The sequence below is a fragment of the Bactrocera dorsalis genome, chromosome 3 (genome assembly GCF_023373825.1).
Source record: "Bactrocera dorsalis isolate Fly_Bdor chromosome 3, ASM2337382v1, whole genome shotgun sequence".
In the NCBI taxonomy this organism is placed as follows: Eukaryota; Metazoa; Arthropoda; class Insecta; order Diptera; family Tephritidae; genus Bactrocera; species Bactrocera dorsalis.
Window position 1 is genome coordinate 45,773,382 of NC_064305.1, and position 15,322 is coordinate 45,788,703.

Below are 15,322 nucleotides of genomic sequence, written 5' to 3' on the forward strand. Positions count from 1 at the left end.
GGCCCCTGCCGCTTTGTTGTTTTTCAGGCGGGCAATTGCTATTCGAACTTCTTCATGGTCGGGCAATGGAACGTCTGCTCCATCGTCATCGATTGGGGTATCGGGTTCGACTACTCCTGGTGTTGTGCGTTCACTGCCATTCAGCAGACTGGAGAAGTGTTCCCTCCATAATTTACGTATGCTCTGGGCATCGGTGGCTAGATCACCTTGAGGGGTTCTACAAGAGTATGCTCCGATGCTTTGATTTTAGGTTTGCTTATTAATTTACTGTTTACAGGATACTTACTACTTATACAAAAAGTGTAAAAAGCCAAGTGGAAATTTATACGCGCACTACCACAACAGCATTTACAAACTACGAAAAGTTAATCCTGAATCAGTGAAACTGCATTCGTGTCTTTCGTTGAATTTAGGTAAAAACCTTAATACAGATTTATATTCAAACGAAAACGAAGCGAAATATTGGCTTAAAAACAACATTGAGCCGTACGATAAAGTGGTAGAATACTGGAATATTACATACGAGACAAGACAAATGTTTTTTAATTCAACAATTACAACAAACGATATTTTAACAGAGTGGCCAATTCTAAAGCAACAGTTTGGATATTGTTTGGTAAAACGTCGTTTTGTCTATGTGATTATTTAATTACAAGAGATTTGTTTGTTTCATAGATCGAGTTGGACTTTGAAAAAAAATATCCTCTAAAATCAAACTGCTTGTTGGAAGAATGGGAAAATCTCGTAACCAAATTGATACCGCGTTTTAACAATTACGTCAAAGACAAATATAGTCTTCAATTATTGGAAAATTTAACAACCAATATTGATAAAGGTTAGCTTCAATTGCTTTACATTATGAAATGTATCAAGGAGTAATAATAATACTCTTACTTATATTTGCTTTGTAGATACACGTGATGTGATTGTTTCCTTGTTGCTTCATAGTATGTTAAAACCGACTCATCGCAAAAAAAAAAACAAGAAAACAACTTTATTTGAGTCCAGAGAAGAATTTCTTATACATGCTGCTACCAGGCAATAGCTTCAACATAAGATACTCGTAATTGAAGGTATCAATAAGTGCAAAGCTGGAGAAACAGTTCAACCACATTTGTGCGGAATCGGTGAAGATGATATAAATTTGACGCAATTTTATGTATTCTTCGCTAACAACTATTACAAAGTAGGAAATTTTCGCAACGTTAGATTTAGAATACCCAGCAGAGTGCAAACAAGTGTGGGAGTTTTTGGCGAAATATTTCTTTAATTTGACACACGAAAACTTGAGCTGTGTTTCATCGCTTATTAGCGATCCCCTTAATTTAAGAAATGGTAATCTGTTTTGTCTGTGGTGAAATATTTTTTCAATGTGAAAAGTTATTACACATCTGCAGTATGTTCATCATAAAGGTGCTGTAGATTATTTCCAATGCTGTTTTCTAGAGTGTAAACATAAATTTAATGATTTTAAGTCATTTCGTCGCCATATGAGAAATGCGGAAAAAAGCATGGACATAGAGATAGTGAAACTGCATTTAATATTTCTATTGATTCTGAAATCAATTCAAGTCAAAAAAAAGAAAAATAGAAAACAGTACTGAAAAACCAACATCAAATGTAAACTTAAATTTTTTAAAAGAAAACTGTTTAAAATTTACATTAGAAAAATATTCCAGCAACTACTTGCTCCGAGAGGAAGTAACGTTACTACAAAAAAATATAACAAATCTTATAACTTGTCCAATTAGTGAGGAATTGGAAAAAATTGTAAAAAAATTAGAGTCAGATCTTAGTGAAGTTCGTGAGAATTTAAATGAGCTAATATCGTTTTGTAAGGCACCATTCGCCAGTTTTTCTTCAGAGCATTCATTTGTTAAAACGTTATTAGATTCAGATATGTACGAAAAACCTTCTGTAATCCAAATTGATAATTCACTTTCTAACTTGGTTTCATGTAATTCCAAAGCAATAGATGAATCAATAGCAGCAGGTATTTTGTTTCCAATAAAATTCCAACTTAAAAAATATTTTGAATTACCGGAAGTGTATGAAAAATTTCAAAATAATAAAGCTATTTTATCAAGAAGTGTCTCACTTAAAAATTTTATAAATGGATCGCTTTGGAAGCGAAAATGCCAAAATTCTGAACGTATTATGATTCCTATTTTCTTGTATTTCGACGATATAGAATTAAAAAACCCCTTGTTACATACGTCCCGAATTTTGAAAAAATCGATTTTTTTTATAGTTTATTATTCTTTATAGTTTTAGGCGTATTTCTGTGAAAGTCAATTTAAAAATTCCCCATAGATACAAAGTTATGGTAGAAAATCAGACCCGACGAGGATTTTATACACACAGGTGAAAGTTTAAACGCGTTTTTCTCGAAACTACTTTTCCCGGCACGGTCTGCATGATAACTCATACAGTTTTTAATATTTTTTGATGCGGTTTTTTTTTTAAATATTCGAAAATGTTTTCTCTATAGTCTGTCGAGCCGGATTTTTGATATTTTTATTAAAAAATTTTATAAACATAATTAAAGTGTGACATTTATGACGTAAAACGCATTTTTTTTCTAAATTCCGTAAATTGGAAAATTTTTCTAAATTAAAAAATTCGGCTCGACAGACTATCGAGAAAACATTTTCGAATATTTAAAAAAAAAACCATCAAAAAGTGTTAAAAACTGTATGAGTTATCATGGAGACCGTGGAACAACTTTTTTTTTATTGTACTTTGTGGCACGTGATATTTTATGTACTAATTTTTGTAAAGAAAAATTAAAAAATATTTTTTTTTTTAACTTTAAGTACCAATAAACATTGTATAAAATTTTTTATATTCATTTCTCTTGTTATCCCTTCTTAAAACAGTTTTTCTTTTAGCGCATTTTTGGTGCTGCTGGACGTATGTACATATGTAATCCTTTAAGTTCTCACACAGAGCCTATTTTAGCAGCTTATTATTCTTCGCCTTCAGTACCTACTTGTTTAAATCATAAATTAAAATTCAGTTTTCCAGCAGCTTTATTTAAATCAAAAGACGTAAAAATATTCGGAAATGATCGATGTTTATACAAATTAATTGAAATATTTAACGATTTAGAACAAAATGGATTGCAAATAAAAGTAAATAACCAAGTTAAAACTATTTATTTTGCACTAGGTCTTGTTTTGGGTGACAACTTGGCTCTGAATTATATATTAGGTTTTTCACGATCTTTTTCTTTTAACTATTTTTGTAGATTCTTTAAAACAAGCAAAACAGCTCAATAAGTTTCTGACAAGCTACGCAACAAAGAAAATTATGATTCTGACGTTCAAATTAGTAACGTACAACTAACAGGTGTCAGAGAAAATTCGATTTTCAATAAATTGCATAGTTTTCATGTTATTGAAAATTTCGCCGTCGACCTTCTGCATGATATTTTTGAAGGCGTTCTCAATTACGATTTATGTCACATAATAATGTATTTTATTGAAAATAAGTTTTTTTATCTAGTCTTTTTAAACTGTGAAAAAGCTAATTTCGATTATGATTTAACTGAAAAAGGTAATAAGTCACCGCCACTCAAAACAGAACACCTAAAGAACTTTAAACTTAAAATGACCGGGAGAGAAATAATGTGCTTTATATACATTTTCCCATTACTCGTTGGTGAAAAAATACCTAAAAATAATAAAGTATGGTTATTTTTATTAAATTTGAGCGAACTGGTTGATTTAGTGCTTTTTTCAGAATTTTCTGAAATGGACATTCAAAGCCTCCAAGAGCATATCATGCTTCATAATGAGCAATATCTTCATTTATTTAACCTAAACACCATTTTTAATTCACTACTGTAAAATAAAAAGAGAATCTGGACTATTGATAAATCTTTGGACGTTTTTGTTTGAGGGCAAACATAGACAATTAAAAACGTATGCAAAAAATACAACATCGAGAAAAAACATATTATTATCTTTGGCAAGGAAACTTACATTTTGTTTTCCTGAATTTATACAAAGTTTTGAAATTTTAGAATATAACTGCAGCAACCGACAATACTCTTCGAAAACTTCAACATATTACAATGAATTTAAAAAGCACTTCACAATTGATATTACAGATGAAATAATTTGTTATTCATTTGTAAAGCGATATGGCACAATATTTAAAAAAGATTTTATAATATTTTTTTATAAACCAAATTTACAGCGTACAAAATTTTTGAAGTCTTTAAACTAGAAAATAATATAAATTTGCTATGCAATGAAATCAAAATTAATAAATTTGAGAGCCATTTTCAATCCTATTTAACAGGAGGAGAATTGCAAAACGTTTATACATGTATTTAATTTAAAAGATATTATTTTCCCTATTATTAAGTATTATAATGTAAATAATAATAAGTATTTAAAACCTAAGTTTAATTTTTAAGAACAATGAAATGAAATCAATGAAAAAAATAAGTTTTAAAAACATAAGTTTAATTTTAAGAACAATGAAATGAAATAAATGCAGAAAATAGGTTTTTGCATTTTTATTTAAGGCAATTCCATTAGTATTAAATGTAAAGACAGGGAGACTTAATTCTAGAGTCAAAGACCTTTTAATCTAAGGAAGTCGTTTTTATTTGATGGCCTTATATTAAGAACGTCTTTACTTTAAATTAAAGACAACAATGTTCTTCGTTTAAGAAAATTTCCTTTAATTTAAGGCAATATTTTCCTCTTTTTAAGAAACCATATGTACTTAAAAGTAGAATCGTGTTTCCTTAACTTAAGGAAGACATTTCTTTAGTGCTATTTCATTTCCATTTTTTCCTTAAAACAAGTAAATTTTCCATAGTTTTAGGACACATTTGTTTCAGTGGAGCTATTGATTTTTTAATAAAGGTTAAAAAGAGAGTTAACAAGCGCTATCTATTTAAGTGTTATTTCTATTCAATACTAAATAAATTAAATTAAATTGAAAAAATATCTTGATATTTCCTCAATAATTTTAGTGATAAATTTTTTATTTACAGTGTTTTTGGGCTTTGGGGGCCTGCTTTGAAATTGCTTTGGCCTTAGCGATATATCCAAACTTTGGATGGCGATGGCTTTTGGGCTTCTCAACGGCACCATTGCTGTTATTTACTTCTCTAACACCGGTAAATATATACACTTATTCTCTTCATATAAAAACTTCTAAGCATATTGTATATTGTAAAAATATTTTAACTTTTCATTTTTTTTATACAACAATATTAAATTCTAAATTAGTAGTGTGTAAAGATGAAATGTGTGAAAATTTACTTCTAACAATTAATTTTTGTAAAAATAAATTGAATTTTCAAAATAATAAAATATATTAATATTAAGACGAGAAAATAAATCTTTTGAAATCAAATTAGTTGAAAAAACTGTCTCATTGCACACATAGTAAAAATATTTAACCTATTAAATGGTTTAATTAATCTCTATATCTACTTAAGCTTATAGAAAAACTAAACTATCTGAATCAAAAAATATTGAAGTTTTTAATAATTAAAAAATATATAATTTTTACATTTTATTAAAATTTTTTGATAAAAAATAAAAGAACTATTAGCGTTTAGATTAAGCCATACAACTTCATGATATATAAAGTTCAAGATAACATATATTTTACTCTTGAAACATGCTGCTAAAGAGTATAATAGTTTTGTTCACCTAAAACTAATGGAGGTAGATATAGGGTTATTTATATACATATATATATATATATATATATATATGAATGATCAGAGTTACGAGATGAGTAGAAATCTGAGTGACTGTCTGTCTGTCCGACCATCCGTCCGTGCAAGCTTGAGTTAAAATTGAAATATTTTGATGTAACTTGCTATTCCACGCCCACAAAAAACTATTAATCGAAAACTTATAAAGTGTCATAACTAACTGTAATTGGCGTAGGGTATTGTTATAGTAAGAGACACCTCCGGATAAGAGATTCTAGTAAGGACTTAGCCTCATAATCTTTGCGTCACTTATCCTGCACAGAGCACCAAAAACAAAAAAGCCTTACTTTTAGAGCGAGAAAAAACATATCAAAAACGAGTCAGCCAAAATAAAATATTAATAATAAAAATATTCTGAAAATCCCTACATTCCAAAACATCTGCAGACCACTCCTCACACAAAGACGAAGACCACATATAGCAGCAGCAACAACAACAAATACAATTAGACAAGCAACAACATATTCAGTAAACACCCAGAGGCCCAGAGTTTGTTCTGCTGCTTTTCCAATAACGACAACAAAAACAACATAGCAGTATGAACCTCAGTCTACAAAATCAACAAGAAGCATCTAATTCTCAAACCTCAGTAGTAAGTCCTCTTCAGGTAGGGATATATACTGTCGATTCAAGAAAATGATCACGTGGCAGCAAATAGTCCCAAACCTTCCCAAAACCAATGACCATGGACCAATATTGGCTTAGTAATCAAAACAATCTCAAAATTCAATTTCCTACCACATACACATACCCCAAGTGGAAACGCTCCTATTAGCGGTAGTGTTTCTGAACCCTCAATCGAGATGTGTTAGATGATCTCACTACTTAACTCCTTGACGTATTAATTAGCGCAACAAAATTCGCTTCCAACTGTTCGCACGCAACTTGCACTAAACAAACCAGTTTTGATGCTTACGAACTGTCGCACACTTCTTTCACAAATTTACATAAAATAAAATACTACGATTTAATACGATCATTATAAAATTGATCTGCAGTAGATAATGCACTCAACTGAACCTTATAGACTTTTCGGTAACAAAAAGCATCAATATAATAGTGTTAATCACAAAATCTCTGAAAACTGATTGGAGTCACTTTCGATATTCAGTGACTTCAACAAATAACTGAGCTACCTATGAAAACAAGCGAAGACATTATTGTAGCTGAGTCTCAAAAAAAGTGTAAATTAAAAACGCCGTGCGCGAAAAAACAACAGCGCGCCAGTTGTTTCTTCTTTTCACAACGTGGCGCCAATTGGAGATTCCAAGTGTAGCCAAGTTTTTCTCCATCTGATCTTTCTAAAGAAGTGAAGGTTTTCCTCTTCCTCCACTCTCAGAGCCGGATTATTTTCATCCATTCGAACGACATGACCTATCCAGAGTGGCCGCTGTCGTCGCTCGTACAGCTCATCGTTCCATCGACTGTGGCATCCGCCGTTGCCAATGGGCAAAGAACCGCATAAGTTTTGTCTCAAAAATAAAATCGTAACGCCGACTCTCAGATGTTGTCATAGCATCTGTTGGCAAAAGCTTTTCTGCGTGGTTTTTCAATGCTACAATATCAGACATGGTGTTAATAATGGTTCCAAGATAGACTAAATTATCTACGACTTCGAAGTTATGACTGTCAACAGTGACGTGGGAGTCTAGTCGCTAATGCGACGACTGTTTGCTTTATGACTGGAGATATTTCGTCTTGCTCTTGATTACTATCACACCCATTTGCTTCGCAACTTTATCCAGTGTGGAAAAAGCAGAACTTAAGGCGCGGTTGTTGAGGTTGATGAGATCATTTAGTTTCGTAAAATTTTTGTCTGTAAATGTCTCTTCAACTCTCGGTATCTATCCCATCCCGCACGTGTTTTGGTCTGTTTTCAGCTGTTCTTTTGCCTTTTCCAACGGTTTCGACACTTGCATTTTACAAAGTTGATGATGAGTGCTCTCAGAGAGCAGGAGTGCAAGTCGAGTGGAAAATCTTTCGCCTGTCTGTTGTGACAGCAGCTTCTCGACTTCGAACCTTTCTTGTGTTTTATTGACGTACGTGTTTAGCAGCACAGATGCTAACAACAAATTGGAAAAATAAATACGGAAAGTAATTATAACTATTAAAAGTAAGAAGGGAATTACAACAAGTAAAGAAGGGCTAAGTTCGGGTACAACCGAACATTTTATACTCTTGTAACTTGAATCAATCGAAGCCAGGGAAATACTTTAAGGTGTAAAACTAATCATATAGATTAAAGTCAGCCTCTTGTTCGAAAGTCCTGATATTACTTATATGGGGGCTAGAACAAGTTTTCGCTCAAATTTATCTAATTTAGGCACAAAGACACACTGTTATGAGTAAAACACGCTAGCTCATTTCCATTGAGATAACTCGCATATTGGCCGATATATGCGGTAAAAAGTCACGTGGAAATTCGATTTTCTTTATATTAGATATATGGGGACTAAGGGAAGTCTGATTCAACCCATTTTTGACATACAGACATACCATTTTACCATCGATACCATACTATCCCTGAATTTCAATTATATATGTATCTCAGACACTGACCGATATTTTATAACAAAAGTCAACTATAGGTACTGGGGTCTAAATATTCGGTGCCTAGGGTCTTGAACAGTTTTTATTGGATTTGAACAATTTTTGGTTATAAGGTGGCATACACTAAAGGTATTATTCGTGCAAAGGCTTGTCTCGTTATATTAATTCCTTCTTGATTTGTGTACTGGAAACTAAACGAATCAAGTGGAATTTAAAATTGTGCTATATGGGACGTAGGCGTGGTTATTTTCCGGTTTCGCTAATTTTCTCAACGTGACATAGGAACATAAAAAGAATGTCACGTACCAAATTTCGTCGAAATCGGATGGTCGGGTCCCGAGATATGGGATTTCATCTAAAAGTGGGCGGAGCTACGCCCGTCGTCCAATTTTTATACCAGCTCCCATAAAACTCTGTCATACCATATTAGCGCTAAAATTTAATGTCTCTGGCGTATTTAGTTATTGATTTATCGCGCTTTTAGTAGCGTTATATGTGGATGGAGCGGTAGGAGTTTTGTAATATTCATGCTAGTCGAAGATATGTACTATACATTAAACTTGTTAGAGGGCTGAGTCACGCCGACTTTTTCAAAAAATTTTTCCCACAGGTGCTCCTAGCTACTGCGATCCACTGCACCAAATTACAGTTATATATCTTAATTTAGTGAATTTAGTGCTTAGTTATGGTTTTCAGTTATTGGCGATTTGTGGGCGTGGCAGTGTTACGATTACGCCCATCTACGAACTCGAATTTTTTTGTGTACTTAGAAACCTATCCACCAAGTTTCATCGAGATATCTCAATTTTTACTCAAGTTACATGACAATCAGCTATTTACGAGAGTTTCAAACTCGCATAGCTGCCGTCTGTTACCTACAAGCTTGGAATTGATTAAGTGCGCAGTTAATCCGGATCAACGCTGCCATCTGTCAAGGCTATAATTCTTTCAGTTTGCAACGTACAAATCTAGAGGCAATGGCGTTTTCAAAATAAAATTTTGCACAAATACTGTGTTGAAGATATTGTATTTCATCTCACGTCTAAATAGTATAGAAATCTGAACATAACTGTTCCAGCTACTGAATGTGTTGAACCCAGTGCCTGTAGCTGACTTTTTACTGAAAATATCGGTCAATCCGTGAGACCTAGTATTGAAATTCAGAAACATGTGTCTGGTTCTAATATTATGTATATAAAAACAAGAGAAAACGTTAAAGAAGAACTAAAAAGAGTTTTGTTTTTGGCGGATATTACTAAATCGACTCACCTAATCGTACTCATCATTTATATATAAATTATATCCTACGTTTCTTTCGGTAAGTTACTATCTATCTGCCCTGTTCAGGGTATAATAACATCTCACGTTGTTTCTCCGTAGATTTTAATGAAAGTTGCATAATTCGTGCTATTTGATATAACTTAAAAATTACACAGTTTATGTCTCAATTTATAGTCGCAAAATTTTCATTGAAAACTATTTTTTTGTTAAATGACAATGGGTTATAATTGCTAGGTATTAAGAAATTTCTAGATATTAGGTTGGAAAATATCTCCCTTCCGCATTTTTGTCTTTTGAATTTCGCGCCTATATATTTATAAAGCGCTACAGAGCTCGTATCTGGCAATACTATACATCATAGGATTACAAAATGACGCTATGAATGATTAGTTTAGATATTGCGTTATTTCATTTTTACCAGAGGTTAAGTAGAAGAATTTGGCACGAACAAAATCATGTATTATACGTAAAAACACATAATCTAGAATCCAGTTGGAAATGTCTCAAGAAAGACATTGTTTTTGAACGGATTATAACGTGACAGAGTGGATTAAATAACCAGGTTACCATAGAACCACTGGCATTACAGGCGTAACCAAAGTTTTGAAGAAAATTGTATGTCTGAATATTTGTACTAATATAAAGACCAAAATTAAGCATAGAGCCCATAGCAGTGATAAAGGTATGCCCTACTCATTCCTATGTGAGATCGCCTCAAAATTAGCAGTAGTATTTAGATTAAAACACTCAACATTTATTACGATTAACAGTTATTATGTTTGGATATAATGGTATATACGAGTATATAAATTAGAGTAGATTTTAAAAATGTTTTGTGGTTTTATGGTATAAATATGTTTTTAATCCTTTGCAATGCTGAATTAATACCCTATCAAACTCAATTAAATTCCGTGTTTAATGTTAATTAAATCGTTTTAACATTTTGTATTAGTGATCTGTGAAAGGTGGTTTTAAACCTCTAGAAGCTCACTTCTTCAGCGGAATAGCATTACCATTCCTCACAGTCTACCCACCATCAACATTTCTGTGATAATCCAGACCAGTAACATTTTTGCGAAAAGGCTCCTATTATGTGGACTAGTGACGATCTTTCCTTATACAGCGCCCAGTCGTCACTATAGCCTCTTCTTCGGTTCAAGATTGAAGACGGTTCCATATTCCCATTTTGTCCGTCCTTCTCTTCCGTCACCACTGGAGATTGCGGCTCAATCGCCGTGGTTTCCGTCAAGAGTCTCCTAAACACTTGTGTGTCAATGCTTGCCAATATGGTTCCTCGGTCTTGTCCAGCCTAATCACCCTCCAGTCATGCGTGAATAGGGAAGGATAGCAAAATCTCCTCCACTAATTCTTCCATTCTTACCTCCTATGACCGGACACGCTAAGCTCTACTGAATAGTTACTACTACTAGACAGCCTGCTGGCTTTCGCAGCACTCCAAATTTTTGGCTACAGACGCACATAGGAGCATTTGGTCTCAAAAACCGGACAAAATTATTTAAAGTGATTTTATGAATGAAAATGAATAAAAATGCATGATTATACAATATATAATAATGCAATATATTAAAATAAAATAAGTAGGAAAGGACTAAGTTCGGGTGCAACCGAAAATTTTATATTAAATATATTTGAGAAGGGGGTAATGCCGACTAGATTTTATCTACTTTTGCTCATCCCACATACTACTAATATGCCACATACTCAAAAAAATGTTCCCTCAATTTCATTTAGGTACCTTACATACAATCAGCTATCATATGGAGAAAGGTCAATTGGATGTCCGAAAATCTTGGTAATAGTTATATAGGTGGGGGTTGTGTTGGAGGCGGTAAGTTCTCGCGCAATTGTATCTTTTTTAGGAGCAAAGATACACTGTTATGAATAAAATAGGTTCTGCAATTTTCATTGAGAAATTTTCAAATATTGGCGGATACATCCTACATAAAGTAACCCAGAAGTTCTAAAATCTTTATATTAGGTATATGGGGGCTCAGGAAAGTATTGACCCGATTCAACCCATTTTTGACACAATGAAATACTATTGTAAGAAAAGGATTCTGTGTGAATTTCAATTTCATATCTCACACATTGAACGATATTTTCGGTCAAAAGTCAACTATTGGTATCGGGTTCACATATTCGGTACCTAGGGGCATGAACAGTTTTGGTTGGATTTAGACAATTATTGGTCAAAAGGTGGCTTACTTTAAGGGAATTATTACCGCAAAATTGTATTCCTTTATATTAATTAATTCCTTATTTGTGTACTGGAAAGTGAAAGAATCGAAAAGAATTTTGAATTGTGTTATATGGGAAGTAGGTGTGGTTGTAGTCCGATTTCGCTCATTTTCACAGAGTGGTACAAATTAAAATAATGTTATGTTCCAAATTTTGTCGGAATCGGTCAGTCGGATCCTGAGATATGGGATTTCACAAGAAAGTGGCACCGCCCACGTCTATTGCCCAATTTTCACACCGGCTGCGATAGAGCCCCCTTATACCATCTATATACCACCCGTATAGAATAATTAAGCAGGATTTCAGTATTTAATTAAAAAATAAAATAAATAAAGCAGAACTAATTTTATGCAACTGACCAACTTTTTACAACACGCTTTTTAAAGGCCGGGAAAATATTTAAGCTTACATGTAAAGTAGAAACCCTGCAGTTTACTAGGAAAAATAATTCATAGCTCGCCCGACACTACCTCGCCCGACACTATAACAAAAACACTAATTTCTAAAAAATTAAAAAAAAAGTTGTTTTTTTAATGATTCATTGTTTTCCCAAAAAAAACATAATAATTCATTAACTAAATTAATTTTTATATCATTAATATTAAATACTTACCATTTTGTCCTGAATCCATAAAAAATATATTCAAGAACTCCGTTCACGCAATAAACAAAACACTTGCAATTTCGAGAACAATGGAGAGTTTCGCGAATAAGCACGTGCGTTCTGAACGAAATCTAGGTTCCGACTACTTGTGTGGGAATATAGCGGCCTGAAGGTCATTCATTTAATTGGTTCAATGTAGAACTGTTATTTAAGTACCAAGAAAAAATCAAATTTGAGTACCATCGCTGAAATTTGTAATTTTCAATTTTGTCCGGTTTTTAAGGGTAAATGCTTCTATGTATGTGCGACGTCTGATTTCAGCTGTTTAGCTGCCGTCAGATGACTCACAGGGCCTCACATAGCATTCGCTGTGTACCTCGTTTCCCCGTTAAACTTCGCAAAGGCAAAGACGAATAAGTACCGCTCTTACCATCGGTAAGCCATGGGCCCACGGTTAAAACATTCCATCAATTTTAATTCACTATTTGTTTAAAATTTTTAATAACATAAAACTCAAATACAATTACGGAAGGGCTAATTTCGAGTGCAACCGAACATTTTATACTCTTGCATCTTGCAGAAATCAAAGCCAATTATATATACCTTAAGGTGTAAAACGCCGAGGAACGGAATCTAAGCAATTTTACTCACATACCATATATAACACTGGGCGACGTATTCGGCATAAATTTTGTTAGAAAATCGAAAATCATTATATCGTCACCTGAAATGCAAAATAACGTAACAACATTTTCAGAAATTTACAGTGGCATGAATGAAACACGGAATAAAATGGAACATGAGTGAAACAAAATATTAATATTGGATAAAACTGGTTTATATATGACCGCAGAACCAGAAAATGTTGAACATATTTAATATTATGTATGTAATTTGAAGTAGTGAAGCGTAATCAATAAGACACTCAATTTCGAATTTTTTGATGAAACGTTATTTTGCATTTCAGGTGACGATATGTAGTATATGGGAGTTGGGGTAGTAACGACCCGATTTTATCAATTTTTGTTAATACCACATTCTAAAAAATGTTCTTTGATGAAGTGAAAGAATCAAGTGGAATTTTACATTGGACTATTTTGACTATATAGGCGGTAGGCGTGGTTGTTGGCCAATTTCGTCCATTTTGTGTCATTACAGTAACACAGATATGGGAGAAGAGCGCTGTGTATAAAATTTTAATTTTTTTTTTAATTTAATGTCTCTGGCGAATTTAACTGTTGATTCAACTGAATACGTTTGAACTGAAGTGGCAAATTGTTGCAACTCGAAGGAACTCGTAAAATCAAGAATTATGCCCCCTTTGTATTCGATAGCTGCGTCAGAATCAGTCAGGTTTCATTACACAGTTTCGGCGCATGAATGAAGATTGTTAAATATAATAATGACAGATCCAACTTTGAGGCGCAAATGACAAATCTCGCCTTCTTCCTCTTTGTCAAGACGATCGATCGATTTGTATGAGCGCAAACCTCCCGGAATTTGACTATGAATCTTCCAGTTTAAGTCATTAACATCTGTATTTTTGCCAGCTAAAATTGCGCGTGCACTCAAGCAATAGTAGTTACGATAATTTGGCATGCGAAGTAGCTATCGTGTCGTCCATCATTTGATTCCAGTGATTATCATATTTCAGCAATTGCAGTTGCCCGCATGCTTCTCAAACTGTACCATTCACAATACGCAATGACTCAAATGAAGCTGAATCAATAGCAACCGAAACCGATTAGCAAATAAAGCTATTAGATTATTTTGTGTGGAAGACTTTGCCAACATAATTATGCTGACTTGTCATGAGCTATCATAGCTTGCATATTGAAATAGAGGCATTGCCAGTTCATCGCTTTTTTCATTCACAATGGCAAGCTTTTTTCAAAAAAAGTAGTGCGCAATAGCGAGAAACCTCTTTTTGACAGATGAACATGTAAACAAACCAAAATTACCGATTTTTTGGATGAGTATTGAGTTACATTTCTGACAAACATGAACACTTGTTTCCAGTTTCTTGCATTCAAGACCACAAATAAATAAAATAAGTATATTTGTATAGTATACTAATATTCCGTTTACAAATATGAAATTTCAAACTAAATTGTACATCAGCTGATTGTTCTTGACCGCTTTGCCAACACAATTCATTTTTAAGTGAATATATGAAATAAGCTAAGTGCGTTTTATTTGTTTATGATTTCGTTATTAGCTTGTGATGGTCAAATAAAACACGTCTAATATTAAGGCATTTTCGTATATAGTATTTTCTCGCAAACGCATCACTGACGCAAGTTGAGAAACAACTTGTCAATGTGAATGAAATGTTGGAGGTGTTTGCGCTGGCTGTACTGTATTATCTGAGTTGAAATACACTCTTTGGCCTTCTCCAAATGAATTACGAGATGCACAACAGTCGGAAAACTTTCATGAATTGCAAAAGTAAATATCTTACAAAGCGCTTTATTGCAGTTCACATATCGGCCCATTTGATACTGCTGATCTCATATCGTTCAAGGCCAATAACCGCAATGTTGCTTTCCTTGATGACGTACTTGACGTATTTGATCAATTTCACCAAGCTGCAATAGTCAACATTGATATGAGTTTGGAATGTGAATTAGACAATAATGGCGAATATAGTATGATCCATGTGTTATCAATTTCGATATTCACTGCTCTAAATTAAATGCTGAATGCTCTGCCATTGTCGTCTGGTGAGTACCGATATAGTGGATATCCATTATTTCCAGTTTGCGTTTCCGAAAGAAAAGCACATAGATAGTGTTTCGTGTATTTATTGTCAGACGTACAAACCGTAGTGAGATTGTGGTGTCCGCTAGGTCCATGAGCCACTTCGTATCAAGAATACG

At 33.3% G+C, this 15,322-nt stretch overlaps 1 protein-coding gene across 18 annotated transcripts in view; it reads left to right on the forward strand.

The window, feature by feature from the left end:
• The window catches only part of LOC115066185 (synaptic vesicle 2-related protein), a 795,221-nt gene that overhangs the window by 485,940 nt on the left and 293,959 nt on the right, over nt 1–15,322 (forward strand). For all 18 annotated transcript variants that reach the window (XR_007422134.1, XR_007422133.1, XM_049451314.1 and 15 more), the window contains one exon: nt 5,015–5,140. Coding sequence is in view for 16 of the 18 variants with exons in the window: in XM_049451314.1 (XP_049307271.1) it covers nt 5,015–5,140 (126 nt within the window). In the remaining 2 variants the exon portion in view is untranslated. The remainder of the gene's footprint in view (nt 1–5,014; nt 5,141–15,322) is intronic.